This window comes from Chiloscyllium plagiosum, chromosome 7 (assembly GCF_004010195.1).
Source record: "Chiloscyllium plagiosum isolate BGI_BamShark_2017 chromosome 7, ASM401019v2, whole genome shotgun sequence".
In the NCBI taxonomy this organism is placed as follows: Eukaryota; Metazoa; Chordata; class Chondrichthyes; order Orectolobiformes; family Hemiscylliidae; genus Chiloscyllium; species Chiloscyllium plagiosum.
In genome coordinates, this window is record NC_057716.1 from 102,570,375 (window position 1) to 102,590,890 (window position 20,516).

The following is a 20,516-nucleotide window of genomic DNA, read 5'->3' on the forward strand; positions in this document are numbered from 1 at the left end:
AATACTGCAGTGAATAACTCACCCCCTGACTCCCCAAAGCCTGTCCACCATCTACAAGGCACAAGTCAGGAGTGTGATGGAAAGGCAAAAGTGCAGTGTAAGGAAAGGCAAAAGTGAGTATTGCAGATGCTGGAGATTAGCATCAAGAGTGTGGTGCTGGAAAAGCACAGCAGGTCAGGTAGCATCCGAGGAGCAGGAAAATCGATGTTTCAGGCAAAAGCCTTTCATCAGGAATGAGGCTGGGAGCCTCGGGGATGGAGACTCTCCATGGAATCATAGAGATGTACAGCATGGAAACAGACCCTTCGGTCCAACCCCTCCATGCCGACCAATATCCCAACCCAATCTAGTCACCTGCCAGCACGCAGCCCATATCCCCCCAAACCCTTTCTATTCATATACCCATCCAAGTGCCTTTTAAATGTTGCAATTGTATCAGCCTCGAGCACTTCCTCTGGCAGTTCATTCCATACATGTACCACCCTCTGCGTGAAAATGTTGCCCCGCTCACCCTAAACCTATGCCCTCTAGTTCTGGACTCCCCCACCCCAGGGAAAAGACTTTGCCTATTTATCCTAACCATGCCTCTCATAATTTTATAAACCTTTTTAAGGTCACCCCTCAGCCTATGACGCTCCAGGGAAAACAGACCCAGCCCGTTCAGCCTCTCCCTCTAGCTCAAATCCTCCAACCCTGGCAACATCCTTGTAAATCTTTTTGGAACCCTTTCAAGTTTCACAACATCTTTCCGGTAGGAAGGAGACCAGAATTACACACAATATTCCAACAGTGGCCTAACCAATGTCCTGTACAGCCGCAATATGACCTCCCAACTCCTGTACTCAATACTCTGACCAATAAAGGAAAGCATACCAAACGCCGTTTTCACTATCCTATCTACCTGCGGCTCCACTTTCAAGGAGCTATGAACCTGCACTCCAAGGTCTCTTTGTTCAGCAACACTCCCTAGGACCTTACCATTAAGTGTATAAGTCCTGCTAAGATTTGCTTTCCCAAAATGCACCAACTCGCACTTATCTGAATTAAACACCATCTGCCACTTCTCAGCCCATTGGCCATCTGGTCCAGATCCTGTTGTAATCTGAGGTAATCCTCTTTGCTCCAATTTTGTTGTCATCTGCAAACTTACTAACTGTACCTCTTGTGCTTGCATCCAAATCATTTATATAAATGATGAAAATTAGAGGACCCAGCACCGATCCTTGTGGCACTCCACTGGTCACAGGCCTCCAGACTAAAAAACAACCCTCCACCACCACTCTCTGTCTTCTACCTTGGAGCCAGTTCTGTATGGAAATGGCTGGTTCTCCCTGTGTTCCATGAGATCTAACCTTGCTAACCAGCCTCCCATGCCAAACGCCTTACTGTAATCCATATAGATCACATCTACTGCTCTTCCCTCATCAATCCTGTTTGTTACTTCTTCAGAAAACTCAATCAAGTTTGTGAGACATGATTTCTCACACACAAAGCCATGTTGACTATCCCTAATCAGTCCTGCCTTTCCAAATACATGTACATCCTGTCCCTCAGGACTCCCTTCAACAACTTGCCCACCACCAAGGTCAGGCTCACTGGTCTATAGTTCCCTGGCCAGTTCCCGAGTTCACCACATTAGCCAACCACCAGTCTTCCGGCACCTCACCTGTGGCTATCAATAATACAAATATCTCAGCAAGAGGACCAGCAATCACTTCTCTAGCTTCCTACAGAGTTCGAGGGTACACATGATCAGGTTATGGGGATTTATGCACTTTTATGTGCTTCAAGACATCCAGTACTTCCTCCTCTGTAATATGGACATTTTTCAAGATGTCACCATCTATTTCCCTACAGTCTATATCTTCCATATCCTTTTCTATGGTAAATACTGATGCAAAATACTCGTTTAGTATCTCCCCCATTTTCTGCGGCTCAACACAAAGGCCGCCTTGCTGATCTTTGAGCTGCCCTATTCTCTCCCTAGTTACCCTTTTGTCCTTAATATATTTGTAAAAACCCTTTGGATTCTCCTTAATTCTATTTGCCAAAGCTATCTCATGTCCCCTTTTTGCCCTCCTGATTTCCCTCTTAGGGAAGAATGGCCTCCTCCTGCTCCTATCTCCTATGTTTCTATGCCCCATCAAAAAGTAAAACAGAATACTGGCCAGTGTCAAAAGGGCGATCTCAATGGCCCTTCCTTGTGCTGTACTACACTGGGGAATAGCACCTCAGACTCACTGCTCATGTCTCTGCAGTGGGGACTCACGGGCTCCAAGGTGAGAACACTGCCAGCTGGAGCCAGGCTGACTCTGATTCCCAAACAACTAAAAGACCAAAAGGGGAAATGTAGATCTAGCTGAGGGTACAGCCCCGAAATGTGCTTCTGTGGAATGTTCCAATCCCTCTGACAAACACTATAGGTCAATCTGTGGAGCACACTGACACCTGGTGGTAAAATGGTGAAGTGGCAGAGCTCGGCCATTCTGGAAAGGGATGGTTGCAAAAAACAGTCAGAAATCTGGAACGAAATCTCACTGGAAACATCCAGCAAGAGTCATAGAGTCATAGAGATGAACAGCTTGGAAACAGACCTTTTTGGTCCAACTTGTCCATGCTGACCAGGTATCCTGAATTAATCCAATCCCATTTGCCAGCTTTTGGCCTGTATCTCTCAAAACCCTTCCTATTCAGGTACCCATCTAGATGCCTCTTAAATGTTGCAATTGTACCAGCCTCCACCACTTCCTCTGGCAGCTCATTCCATACACGTACCACCCTCTGCATGAAAAAGCTGTCTGTTAGGTCCCTTTTAAATCTTTCCCCTTTTATCTTAAACTTACACTCTCTAGTTTTGGACTCCCCTTACCCCAGGGAAAAGACAAAAAGAACAAAGAACAAAGAAAATTTACAGCCCAGGAACAGGCCCTTCGGTCCTTCAAGTCTGAACCGATCCAAATGTACTGTCTAAACCTGTAGGTCAATTCCTAAGCAGCTGTATCCCTCTGCTCCCACCTACTCATGCATCTGTCCAGATGCATCTTAAATGAATCTACCATGCCTACCTCTACCACCTCTGCTGGCAACACGTTCCAGACGCCCACCATCCTCTGTGTGAAGTACTTGCCGCATGTATCCCCCTTAAACTTTCCACCTCTCACCTTGAAAGCGTAACCTCTCATTATTGAATCCTTCACTTTGCCTATGTACCCTATCCATGCCCCTCATGATTTTGTAAACCTCTATAAGGTCACCCCTCAGCCTCCAATGCTCCAGAGAAAATAGCCCCAGGCTGTTTAGCCTCTCCCTATAGCTCAAACCCTCCAACCCTGGCAACATCCTTGTAAATCTTTTCTGAACCCTTTCAAGTTTCACTACATTTTTCTGATCAAAAGGAGACCAGAATTGCACGCAATATTCCCAAAGTGATCTGACCAATGTCCTGTACAGCCGGGACATGACCTCCCAACTCCTTTACTCAATACTCTGACCAATAAAGGAAAGCATACCAAATGCGTTTTTCATTACCCTGTCTACCTGGGACTCCACTTCAAGAACTATGAACCTGTACTCCAAGGTCTCGTTTTTGAGCAACACTCTCCAGGACCTTACCATTAAGTGTACCAGTCCTGCCCTGATTTGCCTTTCTAAAATGCAGCACCTCGCATTTATCTAAATTAAAACTCCATCTGCCACTTCTCAGCCCATTAGCCCAACTGGTCAGGATCTTATTGTGCTCTGAGGTAACCTTCTTCGCTGTCCACTAAAAATCCGACTTTGGTGTCATCTATAAACTTACTAACTATCCCTCCTATGTTCACATGGGAGGTATAGTTTTTATATAAATGATGAAAAGTAGTGGACCCAGCAAGACAGAAAGAAAGCACAGCCAAGCTCATTTCCATGTTCCCATTTTCTCTGCAGCTTCTCCTATCAGCCCTTCCTTTGACAATGATTTTTTTTAGATTAGTTTAGATTAGATTCCCTACAGTGTGGAAACAGGCCCTTCGATCCAACAAGTCCGCACCGACCCTCCGAAGAGTAACTCACCCAGACCTACTTCCCTCTGACCAATGCTCCCAACACTATGGGCAATTTAGCCAATTCACCTGACCTGCACATCTTTGGGTTGTGGGAGGAAACTGGAGCATCCAGAGGAATCCCACACATACACGGGGAGTGTTTTTGGAGGCACTGGTTCTCCAGCTGAAGATTTGGACTGTGTGAACAATTAAGGTCACTGTTACAAAGAGTAGCAAAGATATCTGCCTGAATTCCTGGCCCTTTCCAACATCTCTAGAAATCACACCACTGGTACTCGTCTGCTGTCCACCAAGTGACCGATGCAGTTTAACTACATTGCACTGAAAGCTTTTCAAAAATTCAGCTATAGTAATTCATTGGTTAGAAAGTGCTCTGGGAGGTTCTGAGGACCAGAGGGTTGCTATATAATTGCAAATTGTAACATTCTTGTGCCAGATTTGCATTAACACGGCACTTTTCATGACCACCATACATCTCAACAAAGTGTTTTACAACCAACAAAGTGCCTCCGAATATGTTTAGCCACTGGAGACAATGCAGCAGCCATTTTGTGCACGGAAAGATCCCAGAAGCAGCGAGGTAATAATGACCCTACACGGGGGTACAGTCCCTGGGTTGTGAATGGGTTCTGCTCTTGAGTCCGTTTATAAGTTGGTTTCCACACTGTAATGTAATCTAATCTAATTTTAAAGATCTCTGAACCTGAACACCCCCACCCCCCCCCATCCCGTACCAGACATCCATTATATTTAATTTCATGCCGTCTAGAAAGTACCCTGATCTATCCTTTATTGGTCTAATATGGATAATCTCACACTTGCTTACATTGAAATCCACTTGTCACAATTTTACCCATTCACTCAGTCCATCAGTGTCCCTTTGAAATTTAATGCAATCGTTCACAGTGACCACAATGCCGGATAACTCTGCGTCTTCACAAATTTGAATTAATGACTTGCCAAGCCATTATCCAAGTCGTTAATAAATAATTTAAATAATTGAGTCTCTAACACAGATCCTTGTGGCACACCACTGGTCACATCTTACCCATATCTAAAAATGTGTGTTACTGGAAAAGCACAGCCGGTCAGGCAGCATCCGAGGAACAGGACCATCCATGTTTCCAGCATAAGGTCTTCATCAGGAATTCTGATATTCCCGAAACATTGACTCTCCTGTTCCTTGGATGCTGCCTGACCGGCTGTGCTTTTCCAGCACCACCCTTTTTGATGCTGATCCCCAGCATCTGCAGCCCTCACTTTCTCCTACTTACCCATTACAGAGGAACATCGACTATCCGAAGGACACAGGTGGTGAGTATGTCATTCGGTTAATTGAATACCGGATAATCGATGCTGGATAACATAGTTAGCCACGCATCGGGACCTTGCAATCTTGTTCGGATAATCTAAAATTCAGTTAATCGAATGCCGGATAATCGAGGTTCCTGTCTGTCAACTTCTCCCGGCTATGTCAGTAATTTGCCCACAATTCTATGAGTTTCTATCGTCATTAACTGCCCCTTGTGTGCTGTAATATCTCTGTGGTTCTGACTGTATACTATAGTCCAGCTGAGATCTCACAAGTTCAAACATCACCTCGCTGCTCTTGTAATCTCTGCTCCTATTCATAAAAGTTATTTCTGGTGCCATCTACTGTACAGTGTGAGACCTGCATGATCAATTCCTGCTTGAGGTCTCATTGTTAAACCGTAGAACCCCTGCAGTGTGAAAATCACACAACACCAGGTTATAGTCCAACAGGTTTAATTGGAAGCACTAGCTTTTGGAGCACTGCTCCTTTGTCACCTGTTGGACTGTAACCTGGTGTTGTGTGATTTTTAATTTTGTACACCCCAGTCCAACACTGGCATCTCCAAATCATGACGTGTGGAAACAGGCCATTTGGCCCAACAAGTCCACACTAACCCTCCAAAGAATATCCCACCCAGATCCATTCCCCCTACCCTATTATTCTACTAATGAGCCTAATCTACACATCACTGAGCACAACAGGCAATTTAGCATGGCCAATTCACCTAACCTGCACATCTTTGGACTGTGAGAGGAAACCAGAGCACCTGGAGGAGACCCACACAGACATGGGGAAAATGTGCAAACTCCACAGAGACAGTCACCTGAGGCTGGAATCGAACCCGGGTCCCTGGCCTGTGAGGCAGCAGTGCTAACCACTGAGCCACACCGACTCTCTGAGTATTTTAACTTAGTGTCAATCTCTTGCCTTTTCCCCCAACTTGTGAATTGAGACAATTTGTGGCCCACTGAAGCACATTGATTTGCCCTGTGACGCTTTGGGACATTCTGAGGTCATTAGAGGTGCTACAGAAATGCAAGCCTTTGGACTGAACGTTTTCCATGTGCTGCAGGTAGAGAAAACTGTTTCTACTTGTGGGAAAACAAGGCAGCATGAAAATAACTGGAATTCTGAGGGTCGCTCAACCTGAAACATTAATCTCTGATTTCTCCCCACGGGTGCTGCCTGAACTGCTGAGCTTTTCCAGCAATTTCTGATTTTGTTTCTGATTTCCAGCGTCCGCAGTACTTTCGGTTTTTGTGGTCCAGTGAATTTGAAGAGACTTTCCTTAAATTGAGTATGGTGAGAATGGAAACCGTCACTGCCACAGGAATAATCTAACAAATTGATTTGTTTAGTTCAAGACTTGAACTAGTCTAGCCAGTGGTAACGGGGTTGGGGGGTGGTGGAGGGGAGGTTGGAAATTTGCGGGCTGGGGACGAAGAGAGTAGGAAGGTGGTGATGTGGGGACATTAACACTCTCCCAGAGCTGTCTCTATGCTGTAGGTTGTGTGGTGAGGATAGGTTAGCTCAGCTGGCTGGAATACTTGCTGATGCCAAAAATATGGGCTCAATTCCAGCATCAGCTGAACTTACCATGCACACCTGGAGTCATACAGCACAGAAACAGACCCTTCGGTCCAACCAGTCCACTCCGACCATAATCCCAACCATAGTCCCACCTGCCTGCTCCTGGCCCATATCCCTGCAAACCTTTCCTTTCATGTACCTATCCAAATGTATTTTAAACATAACTGTACCCATATCCATTACTTCCTCCAGAAGTTCATTCCACACATGAACCACTATCTGTGTAAAAATAATTGTCCCTCATGTCATAGAGTCATAGAGACGTACAGCACGGAAACAGCCCTTCGGTCCAATCCGTCCATGCCGATCAGATATCCCAACCCAATCTAGTCCCACCTGCCAGCACCCGGCCCTTATCCCTCCAAACCCTTCCTATTCATATACCCATCCAAATGCCTCTTAAATGTTGCAATTGTACCAGCTTCCACCACATCCTCTGGCAGCTCATTCCATACACGTACCACCCTCTGCGTGAAAAGGTTGCCCCTTAGGTCTCTTTTATATCTTTCCCCTCTCACCCTAAACCTATGCCCTCTAGTTCTGGACCTTTTGAAATCTTTCTCCTCTCACCTTAAAAATATGATCCCTTGTCTTGAAATCCCCCACCCTAGGGAAAAGACACCTGCTATTCAACTTATCTCTATCCCTCATGATTTTATAAATCTCTGTAAGGTCACTCCTCAACCAGTGAAAGAAGTCTCAGCCTATCCTGCCTCTCCTTATAGCTCAAATTCTCCAGTCCCTGGTAAATCTTTTCTGAATTCTCTCCAGCTTAATAATATCCTTCCTAAAACAGGGTCACCAGAACTTGTGACATGATTGAGGGATGTACAATCATGAAAGGTAAAGATAGAGTGGACAGGAGGAACCTGTTTCCCTTGGCAGACAGTTCAATCACCAAGGGTCATTGATGCAAGCCAAGTGGCAAAGGATTGGAGGGGGCATGAGGAAACATATTTTCACACAGAGGGTGGTGAGTGCCTGGAGTTCACTGCCTGAGCTAGTGGTGAATACAGAAACCCTTAACTCTTTTCAAAAGTTAAAATCACACCATACCAGGTTATAATCCAACAGGTTTATTGAAAGTACAAGCTTTCACAGCGCTTTCGGAAGCTACCTGGCGAAGGAGCAGTGCTCCGATAGTTAGTGCTTCCAAATAAACCTGTTGGACTATTACCTGGTGTCATGTGATTTTTAACTTTGCCCACCCCAGTCCAACACCGGCTCCTCCTCATCTTTTACAAAGCACCTGGATCTGCATCTTAAGTGTTGTAGGCAGCAGGGTCATGGGGTGTGGTGACTGTCAGGTTAAACTGCCACCAACACTCAACCTCACTCTAAAGGAGAGTGTGGCAACTGTGTGTGAGAAAACAGTTCACCTGACACCAAATCACCTGCCAACAGTTCCTCTGATTTCCACTAGGTGGGGCATTTGCCTCATTTTTGTTAATGGTAAATGCCTGGACTCCCTTGATAGCTTTTAACCACAGAAAATTGAATTGAATTTATTGTCACGTGTACCGAGGCACAGTGCGAGCAATACAGGCAGATCACAGAGTCAAGTAGCATAAATAAGTAAATAATAGGTATAAACAGCGACAAAAACAAAAACACAGGTACAGGTGAATGTTAAGAGTTTGTGAGTCCATTCAGTATTCTAACAACAATAGGGTAGAAACTGTTTTGAAACTGGCTGCTGTGTGTGTTCAGGCTTCTGTACCTTCTCCCCGATGGTAGAGGTTGTAGAAAAACATTGCCAGGGTGGGATGGATCTTTGAGAATGCTGGCAGCCTTTCCAAGAGTCCAAAAGCCATTCAGCCCATCATCAATTTGCCAGATCATTTAATAACGCAATTAGCCCCTCTCATCTTTCTCCACAACCCTTCACTATTTTCTGTCATGAATATAAACCATTCCCTTTTGAAAGTTCTGATTATATCCTTTCCCTATTGCATGTTTTACACAAAGTACTCCAGATCACTGCTTTTAAAAAAGAAACCTTATCTCCCCACCCTGATTCTTTTGCCAAGCAAGTTCAACCTGTGAACTTCAGTAACTGAATCTCTGGCCAGTGAGAACAGTATCTGCTTTCACAGACCCAATGTTGTGTATGGTGCCACTGAGTCAGAGGCTGTTTATAACACAAGCTCCAGTGTAGGGTCTTCTAATGGCACCCTGCTCAGGGCAGTACCGAGGGACTGGCATTAGGTGCGTTAAGCGAAGGCCCTGTCTAAGCAGTCATAGTCACACCATAGCCTAACAGGTTTAGACAATGCAACACAGCAAGGAAGTTCATAGAATCATAGAATCCCTACAGTGTGGAAACAGGCCATTCAGTCCAACAAGTCCACACTGATCCTCTGAAGAGTATTCCACCCAGACCCATTCCCCTACCCTATTACTCTACATCTCCCATGACTAATGCACCTAACCTACACACCCCTGAACACTATGGACAATTTAGTATGGCCAGTCCACCTAACCTGCACATCTTTGGACTGTGGGAGGAAACCAGAGCACCCGGAGGAAACCCACACAGACACGGGGAGAATATGCAAACTCCGCACAGACAGTCACCTGAGGTTGGAATCGAACCTGGGTGCCTGGTGCTGTGAGGCAGCAGTGCTAACCACTGAGCCACCATGCTTCCCAAAGACTAGGGAGCCTTGAATCAGGAGATACAGTCCAACCATTGGACTGAGATCAGGAGAAGTGTCTTCAACAAGCGAGTGGGGAGGCTGTGGAAGTCTCTGCAGCTGAGGCCAAAGCATTGGATGTTTTCATGAAGGGATTAGGTATAGTTTTGAGGGTAAAAGGATCAAAAGGTAAGGGGAGAAAGCAGGAACAGGGTTAGATGATCAGCCATGATCATATTGAAGGGGGGAGCAGGCTTGTAGGACCGAATGGCCTACTCCTGCTCCTATTTTCTATTAAACCATATTCTCCACCTGTCCTGCCACCTTCATTAGAGTTAACAGTATGGAAACAGGCCCTTCTGCCCACTAGATCTATGCCGACCAACAAGGACCTAACTACACTTGATCTGTAGTCTACCATGTCCCGGTGTTTTGCGTCCTTATCCAGATGTTTCTTAAATGTTGTGAGAGGACCTGTCTCTGCCACCCTCTCAGGCGGTGCATTCCATATTTCCTCTGGATGATAAAGCTTTTTCCTCAGATCCCCTTGTTCCTCGCCTTAAACGTATACTCTCTGGTCTTCGACACGTCAGCCATGAGGAAACAATTCTCACAATCTACCCTGTCTGTGCCTCCCATAATGTTGTACACCTCAATCAGATCCCTCTCAGCCTTCTCGGCTCCAGGGAAAACAAGCCCAGTCTATCCACTCCCTCCTCATAAACAAATCTTTTCACCCCAGGCAACATCCTGGTGAATCTCCTCTGCACCCTCTCCAGTGCGATCACATCCCTCCAATAGTGTGGCGCCTGGAACTGCACACAGTATTCCATTTGTGGCCTAACTAATGTTTTATAAAGTTGTAACAAGACTTCCTTGCTCCTATATTCTAGGGGTAAAAGTGAGGACTGCAGATACTGGAGATCAGAGTCTAGCTTAGAGTAGTGCTGGAAAAGCACAGCATCCGAGGAGCAGGAAAATCGATATTTCGGGCAAAAGCCCTGTATTCTATGCCCCGCCTAATGAAGGCAAGAATCCCTGAAGATTCCTTCACCATCCTACCTATCGGTGCTGACACCTTCAGGGACCTATGGACTGGTACACCAAGATCTCTGTTCCTCAGTGCTCCCTAGGGACCTGCCCTTCATTGTGTATATACTTCCCTTATTATACTTCCCAAAACGCATCACCACTCACTTATCAGGATTAAATTCCATCTGCCATTGCTCTGCAATCAATATCAGCCTGAGACCATCCTCCTTACTATCAACACAATTTTCATATCATCTGACAACTTGTAAACTAAACCTTCAAAGTCACTAATGTGCATAACAAACAGCAAGGCTTCCAGTACTGATCCATGTAGTCTACCCCTGGGTCACAGGCTTCCAATCACAAAAACAACTCTCCAGCATCATCCTTCCCCTCCTACCTGGAAGCTAATTTTGGATCCAGTTTGCCAACTTGCCTTGGTTCCTATGGACTGTTACCTTTTGGACCAGCTCTCCGTGTGGGATCTTGTCAAAGGCCTGACTGAAGTCCATGTAAACCACAGCAACTGCACATGATGCCCACACACACACCTAAATGCACATATACACCCACATTACACACCCACATGCATGTATACACCCACATTACACACCCACATGCACATATACACCCACATTACACACCCACATGCACATACACACTCACATTACACACCCACATGCATGTATACACCCACATTACACATTCACATGCACACAAAAGTAATAAAAGAATGACTAGGGTAGGAATATGTCCAGTCAAGGATAGTAGTGGGAAGTTGCGTGTGGAGGTTGAAGAGATTGGCCAGACACTGAATGAATACTTTTCGTCAGTATTCACTCAGGAACAGGACATTGTTGCCGATGTGAATACTGAGTCACAATTAAGTAGAATGAATGGCTTTGAGGTATGTAGGGAAGAGGTGTTGGAAATTCTGGAAAGGGTGAAAATAGATAAGTCCCCTGGCCCTGATGGCATTTATCCTAGGATTCTCTGGGAAGCAAGGGAAGAGATTGCAGAGCCATTGGCCTTGACTTTTATGTCCTCGACTGGCTGCTGTGTGTGTTCAGGCTTCTGTACCTTCTCCCCGATGGTAGAGGTTGTAGAAAAACATTGCCAGGGTGGGATGGATCTTTGAGAATGCTGGCAGCCTTTCCTTGACAGCGGGCCTGGTAGATGGATTCTATCGATGGGAGGTTGGCCTTTGTGATTGTCTGGGCCGAGTTCACCACTCTCTGTAACTGTCCCCGATCTGGAACGGTACAGGTGCCATACCAGGTACTGATACACCCAGACAGAATGCTCTCGATGGCGCACCTATAAAAGTTGGCAAGGGTATTTGCCATTATGCCAAATTTCCTCAGCTGCCCGAGGAAGAAGAGACGTTGTTGGGCCTTTGTAACCAGTGCGTACACATGAAGAGTCCAAAAGCCATTCAGCCCATCATCAATTTGCCAGATCATTTAATAACGCAATTAGCCCCTCTCATCTTTCTCCACAACCCTTCACTATTTTCTGTCATGAATATAAACCATTCCCTTTTGAAAGTTCTGATTATATCCTTTCCCTATTGCATGTTTTACACAAAGTACTCCAGATCACTGCTTTTAAAAAAGAAACCTTATCTCCCCACCCTGATTCTTTTGCCAAGCAAGTTCAACCTGTGCACTTCAGTAACTGAATCTCTGGCCAGTGAGAACAGTATCTGCTTTCACAGACCCAATGTTGTGTATGGTGCCACTGAGTCAGAGGCTGTTTATAACACAAGCTCCAGTGTAGGGTCTTCTAATGGCACCCTGCTCAGGGCAGTACCGAGGGACTGGCATTAGGTGCGTTAAGCGAAGGCCCTGTCTAAGCAGTCATAGTCACACCATAGCCTAACAGGTTTAGACAATGCAACACAGCAAGGAAGTTCATAGAATCATAGAATCCCTACAGTGTGGAAACAGGCCATTCAGTCCAACAAGTCCACACTGATCCTCTGAAGAGTATTCCACCCAGACCCATTCCCCTACCCTATTACTCTACATCTCCCATGACTAATGCACCTAACCTACACACCCCTGAACACTATGGACAATTTAGTATGGCCAGTCCACCTAACCTGCACATCTTTGGACTGTGGGAGGAAACCAGAGCACCCGAAGGAAACCCACACAGACACGGGGAGAATATGCAAACTCCGCACAGACAGTCACCTGAGGTTGGAATCGAACCTGGGTCCCTGGTGCTGTGAGGCAGCAGTGCTAACCACTGAGCCACCGTGCTTCCCAAAGACTAGGGAGCCTTGAATCAGGAGATACAGTCCAACCATTGGACTGAGATCAGGAGAAGTGTCTTCAACAAGCGAGTGGGGAGGCTGTGGAAGTCTCTGCAGCTGAGGCCAAAGCATTGGATGTTTTCATGAAGGGATTAGGTATAGTTTTGGGGGTAAAAGGATCAAAAGGTAAGGGGAGAAAGCAGGAACAGGGTTAGATGATCAGCCATGATCATATTGAAGGGGGGAGCAGGCTTGTAGGACCGAATGGCCTACTCCTGCTCCTATTTTCTATTAAACCATATTCTCCACCTGTCCTGCCACCTTCATTAGAGTTAACAGTATGGAAACAGGCCCTTCTGCCCACTAGATCTATGCCGACCAACAAGGACCTAACTACACTTGATCTATAGTCTACCATGTCCCGGTGTTTTGCGTCCTTATCCAGATGTTTCTTAAATGTTGTGAGAGGACCTGTCTCTGCCACCCTCTCAGGCGGTGCATTCCATATTTCCTCTGGATGATAAAGCTTTTTCCTCAGATCCCCTTGTTCCTCGCCCCTTAAACGTATACTCTCTGGTCTTCGACACGTCAGCCATGAGGAAACAATTCTCACAATCTACCCTGTCTGTGCCTCCCATAATGTTGTACACCTCAATCAGATCCCTCTCAGCCTTCTCGGCTCCAGGGAAAACAAGCCCAGTCTATCCACTCCCTCCTCATAAACAAATCTTTTCACCCCAGGCAACATCCTGGTGAATCTCCTCTGCACCCTCTCCAGTGCGATCACATCCCTCCAATAGTGTGGCGCCTGGAACTGCACACAGTATTCCATTTGTGGCCTAACTAATGTTTTATAAAGTTGTAACAAGACTTCCTTGCTCCTATATTCTAGGGGTAAAAGTGAGGACTGCAGATACTGGAGATCAGAGTCTAGCTTAGAGTAGTGCTGGAAAAGCACAGCATCCGAGGAGCAGGAAAATCGATATTTCGGGCAAAAGCCCTGTATTCTATGCCCCGCCTAATGAAGGCAAGAATCCCTGAAGATTCCTTCACCATCCTACCTATCGGTGCTGACACCTTCAGGGACCTATGGACTGGTACACCAAGATCTCTGTTCCTCAGTGCTCCCTAGGGACCTGCCCTTCATTGTGTATATACTTCCCTTATTATACTTCCCAAAACGCATCACCACTCACTTATCAGGATTAAATTCCATCTGCCATTGCTCTGCAATCAATATCAGCCTGAGACCATCCTCCTTACTATCAACACAATTTTCATATCATCTGACAACTTGTAAACTAAACCTTCAAAGTCACTAATGTGCATAACAAACAGCAAGGCTTCCAGTACTGATCCATGTAGTCTACCCCTGGGTCACAGGCTTCCAATCACAAAAACAACTCTCCAGCATCATCCTTCCCCTCCTACCTGGAAGCTAATTTTGGATCCAGTTTGCCAACTTGCCTTGGTTCCTATGGACTGTTACCTTTTGGACCAGCTCTCCGTGTGGGATCTTGTCAAAGGCCTGACTGAAGTCCATGTAAACCACAGCAACTGCACATGATGCCCACACACACACCTAAATGCACATATACACCCACATGACACACCCACATGCCAATACACACCCACATGCACATATACACCCACATTACACACCCACATGTGCATATACACCCACATGACACACCCACATGCATGTATACACCCACATGCACATATACACCCACATTACACACCCACATGTGCATATACACCCACATGACACACCCATATGCATGTATACACCCACATGCACATATACACCCACATTACACACCCACATGCACATACACACCCACATTAACACTCACGTGCATGTAAACACCCACATGCACATATACACTCACATTACACACCCACATGCATGTATACGCCCACATTACATACCCACATGCACATATACACTCACATTATACACCCACATGCACATATACACCCACATTACACACCCACATACATGTATACACCCACATTACACACCCACATACATGTATACACCCACATGCACATATACACCCCATGTATACACCCACATTACACACCCACATACATGTATACACCCACATTACACACCCACATACATGTATACACCCACATTACACACCCACATACATGTATACACCCACATTACACACCCACATACATGTATACACCCACATTACACACCCACATACATGTATACACCCACATTACACACCCACATACATGTATACACCCACATTACACACCCACATACATGTATACACCCACATTACACACCCACATACATGTATACACCCACATTACACACCCACATACATGTATACACCCACATTACACACCCACATACATGTATACACCCACATTACACACCCACATACATGTATACACCCACATTACACACCCACATACATGTATACACCCACATTACACACCCACATACATGTATACACCCACATTACACACCCACATACATGTATACACCCACATTACACACCCACATACATGTATACACCCACATTACACACCCACATACATGTATACACCCACATGCACATATACACCCAGATTACACACCCACATGCACATTACACACCCACATGCACGTATACACCCACATGCACATACACACCCACATTACACACCCACATGCACATATACATCAACATCAAACACCAACATGCACATATACACCCACATTACACACTCACATGCACATATACACTCACATCACACACCCACATGCACATATACACCCACATTACACACCCACATGCACGTATACACAATTACACACCCACATGCACATATACACCCACATTACACATCCACGTGCACATACACACCCATTACACACTCACATGTACATCTACACCCATCACACGCCCATGTGCACGTATACATCCACATCACACATCCACATGCACATATACACCCACATTACACACCCACATGCACATATACACTCACATCACACACCCACATGCACATATACACCCTCAACTCAGTCCTAAACCTGCTCCCCATTATTTTGAGGCTATGCCCCCGGGTTCTAGTACTCTAGCGTGAGCCCCCGTTCCCTGGGTCCCACATCTACCCCACAACCAAGGCTTTGAAAAGGTTCACTTGCTTATTGTCATGGTGCTGTTAATGGGATCTTGCTGTGTGGCTGCTGCATCCACTATGACACTAAAACTGCAAGATGGAACGATTTAGCCGATGAGGGACTTGCTGAAGCTCTCTGGTCTTCCTGTGTCCATAATGATTTATGGCTTATGTCTTATACCTTTCCTCTTTAGGTTGGTCCTCCAGGTGATGCTCCTGTCCCAACATCTATGCAGCTGCCACATTCCCATTTGCAGGTGGAAGAGATCCAAAGGCTTTGTTGTCGAGACCTACTTCCCGCTTTTCAGGATATTTTCGGTATGGATTGTGGATTTCCCTTCCGGGGCCATGGGTTTTAAAGGGGAAGGGTGTCCCCAACTATTACCAGGTGTCATGACTTTTCCGTATGGGAACAGACCTTGGAGACTCAACTCCTCAAACCTACTCCGCCATTCAATGAGATGCACGCGCTTTCCTCTCTTCATTATTTTCGGGATACGGGCATCACTGGCAAAGACCAGTATTTGTTGCCCATCCCTAATTGCCCCTCATCTGAGTCACTTCCTTGGCCATTTCAGAAGGGCAGTTTACCCTTATTGAATGGTCGGGATGGGTCAGGTGGCAGAATGGCCTCCTACTAGCCTTGATTCTAATGTTCATCAGAATGGTTTGCTCTTCCCAGGGGGGTTTAGAGGGGAGTTGAGGAAAATTCTTTCTCCCAGAGGGTGACCGGGGCTCTGGAATGCTCTGCCTGGGAAAGTAGTTAAGGCAGAAAACCTCAGAACCTTTAAAAAGTACTTGGGTGAACACTTAAAGTGTCATAATATTCAAGGCTAAGGGCTTCATGCTGGTAGTAGATCACACTTGGTAGTACTGACTTGACAGGCCAAAGGGCCTGTCCTACACTGTGTGATTCCATGATTGAGTTGGTCTTTGAATCATCCTTGGCTTTTGTTCTCCTACTTTCCTTTCACTCGTTCATGGGATGTGGGTGTCACAGGCTGGGTCAGCATTGATTACCCATCCCTTATTGTGGAGAGGGCAGCCAAGAGTTAACCAAATTGCTGGGGGACTGGAGTCACATGTAGGCCAGACCCAGTAATGATGGCAGTTTCCTTCCCTCAAGGACATTAGTGAATCAGATAGGGCTATTCCCAGCAACAGTGTCATAGTCATCATTCGACTATTAATTCCAGATAGTTAGAAATGAAATTCAAATTTCACCATCTGCTTTCATGTATCATATAACCCTACAGTGGGGAAGCAGGCCATTCAGCCCATCAAATCCACACCCACCCTCCAAAGAGTATCCCACCCAAACTCACCTCTGTAAAATCGCATTTCCCATGGATAACCCACCTAGCCTGCACACTATGGGCAATTTCCCATGGCCAATCCGCCTAGCTGGTACCTCATTGGTCTGTAGGAGGAAATTGGAGCACCAGAGGAAACCCACGCAGACATGGGGAGAATGTGCAAACTCCACACAGACAGTCACCTGAGGCTGGAATCGAACCCAGGTCACTGGCGCTGCGTGGCAGCAGTGCTAACCACTGATATTGATAATGCCACAAGGTCATCACCTCCCAATGCCAGGAGACTTTTGGGGCACAAGAGTGATCGCGCGATATGGGGACTCAGCAGGAGGGGGCTAATGCATAGCATTGGCCATGATCTTATTAAACAAGACATACATGACCTCCTCCTGCTCCTGTTTCTGATGTGACTAAAGTCTTGCTTCTAATCCCCAAGCTCCTGCTGCCTATCTTAATCCTATGGACTTTGTGTGGGATCCTCCAGGAAGGAAATATCCTGAATCCCTACCCACCGGGAGGCTCTCGAGGGATTCTTCAAAGCAATGGCACAGGCCTGGTGCCCTGGTTCAATGTGCCAATCCCAGGTAAACAAAACAACCAATTGATAAAAGGGAAAGAACTGTGGATTCTCCAAATCAGAAACAAAAACAGAAGTTGCTGGAAAAGCTCAGCAGGTCTGGCAGCATCCATGGAGAGAAATCAGAGTTAACGTTCCGGGTCCGGTGACCCTTCCTCAGAACTGATGCTAGCGAGGAAAACATTGATTTTATACAGATGATAGGGTGAGGGGGGAGGATGGGTGGTGGGTGCAGGGATAAGGAGTAGACAATGGGTGGAGGTAGAGCCCAAAGAGAGAGAGAGAATAACACCGAGGGTGACTTATAGAGGTTGATAAAAGAAGGGCTTATGCCCGAAACGTCAATTCTCCTGTTCCTTGGATGCTGCCGGACCTGCTGCGCTTTTCCAGCAACACATTTTCAGAATGGATAACAGTCAGCCTAAGAGGGTGAGTAGCTGTTAGTGGGGACAGTTAGTGGCTAACAATGGGTTATATATAATTAGCAGACCATGTGATAACAAGGCCTGGTGTGTGGGGATAGGGGTGAGGACGTGGGAGAAGGTGTCTTAAGCCTTAAACAAACTTCAAACCGCATCGGGTCAGGCAGGGGAGGTGTGGGTTGGGGGTGGGGGGGAGTCCTTTCTGCTATCTCCACCAGATTGACAAAACGTCATTCTCCAGGAAGGAAAGACAGTATAACTGAAGAGGTGGTGGCCGAGTGATCTATTAATCCAGAGATCCAGGTAATGTTCTGGTGGACCTGGGTTCAAATGCCATGACAGGAGATAGTGGAATTTGAGTTCAAACTCTGGAATAAAATGCCTAACAACCATGAATCCATTCCCAATTGTTGGGGGTTGGGAACCCATCTGGTTCACTAATGTCCTTTCAGAAAGGAAACTGCCTGGTCTTAGCTACATGTGACTGCAGACCCACATCAATGTGGTTGACTCTTAACTGCCCTCTGGGCAATTAAGGATGGGCAATAAATGCGGGCCAAGCCAGTGATGCCCTCACCCTGTGAATGAATGAAATAAATGGTTTCTCTGTAGCTGTAACACTATATCCTGCACTCTGTTCTGTTACCCTGATGTAAGGTATGATTTGTTTAGTTAGTATGCAAACCAGTACTTTTCACTATGTCTTGGTAGGCGACAATAATAAATCAAATCATCAAAAAAAATCATCCACAAATATCTACTCCCTCTACCATCGACACTCAGTAGCAGCAATGTGTACTATCTACAAGATGTGTTGCAGAAATTCAGCAAAGATCTTTCAAACCCAGGACCACTTCCACGTAGAACGACAAGGGCAGCAGATACATAGGAACACCACCCCCTTGTCAGTTTCCCTCCAAGCCACTCACCATTCTGACTTGGAAATATATCACCGTTCCTTCACTGTCGCTGGGTCAAAATCCTGGAATTCCCTCCCCAAGGGCATTGGGGGTCAACCCAAAGCACATGGACTGCAGCGGTTCAAGAAGGCAGCTCACCCCCACCTTCTCAAGGGGCAACTAGGGAGAGGTAATTAATGCTAGGCCCAGCCAGTGACACCCACATCCCCTGTACAAAATAAAGAAAAAAATTTAGATTTCCAACAGGTTCACCAGTTGTTTTATCTTAGTATCACAGCACATGAAATCTTTCCACATACACTGGGGCATTTTTTTGGAAGGACACTGCAATCTTAATTTGGTCCCCACAAGAGTTTTTTCACTGCATCTTGATCTGCACTGGAGACAGGAGAAAGTGAGGACTGCAGATGCTGGAGATCAGAGTCGAGATTGTGGTGCTGGCAAAGCACAGCAAGTCAGGCAGCTTCCGAGGAACAGGAGAATCGACGTTTCAGGCAAAAGCCCTTCATCAGGAATGAGGCTCATTCCTGATGATGGGCTTTTGCCCAAAACGCCGATTCTCCTGCTCCTCAGATGCTGCTTGACCTGCTGTGCTTTTCCAGCACCGCACTCTTGACTCTGCACTGGAGACACACCGACAGGGCCCTGATGTGGTCCAAACGTAGATTTCACTCGTGTCAGTTTCTGAATTCCATGCAGTGTGACCCCTGAACGACGAATGCGGATGGGACACTCTGTGTGTGAACCAAACAAACTGATATTCAGTTTTGGATCAGAGTGGTGCTGGAAAAGCACAGCAGGTCAGGCAGCATCCAAGGAGCAGGAAAATCAACGTTTCAGGCAAAAGCCCTTCATCTGGAATAGAGGCAGGGAGCCTGCAGGGTGGAGAGATAAATGAGGGGAGGGTGGGGGTGTGAAGAAAATAGCATAGAATACAATAGGTGAGTGGGGGAGGGGATGACGGTGACAGGTCAGGGAGGAGGTGGAGTGGATAGGCGGAAAAGAAGATAGGCAGGTAGGACAAGTGCTGAGCAGGAAGTTTGGAAATAGGGTGAGGTGGGGGAAGGGGAAATGAGTATTTCTTTTCCACCTCAACACTCCATCCTCCTCCCCGACCTATCACCTTCATCCCTACCCCCATTCACCTATTGAACTCTATGTTACTTTCTCCCCACCCCGCCCTCCTCTCATTTATCTCTCCACCCTTCAGGCACAGTGCCTGTATTCCTGATGAAGGGCTTTTGCCCGAAACGTCGATTTTACTGTTCCTCGGATG

General features: G+C 46.2%; 1 protein-coding gene across 3 annotated transcripts in view; it reads left to right on the top strand.

Annotated features, from left to right (window-relative positions):
* The window catches only part of slc23a3 (solute carrier family 23 member 3), a 130,245-nt gene that overhangs the window by 34,158 nt on the left and 75,571 nt on the right, over positions 1–20,516 (top strand). For all 3 annotated transcript variants that reach the window (XM_043694285.1, XM_043694282.1, XM_043694283.1), the window contains exons 6-7: positions 16,200–16,323; positions 17,758–17,905. In XM_043694285.1, the coding sequence (XP_043550220.1) occupies positions 16,200–16,323; positions 17,758–17,905 (272 nt within the window). The remainder of the gene's footprint in view (positions 1–16,199; positions 16,324–17,757; positions 17,906–20,516) is intronic.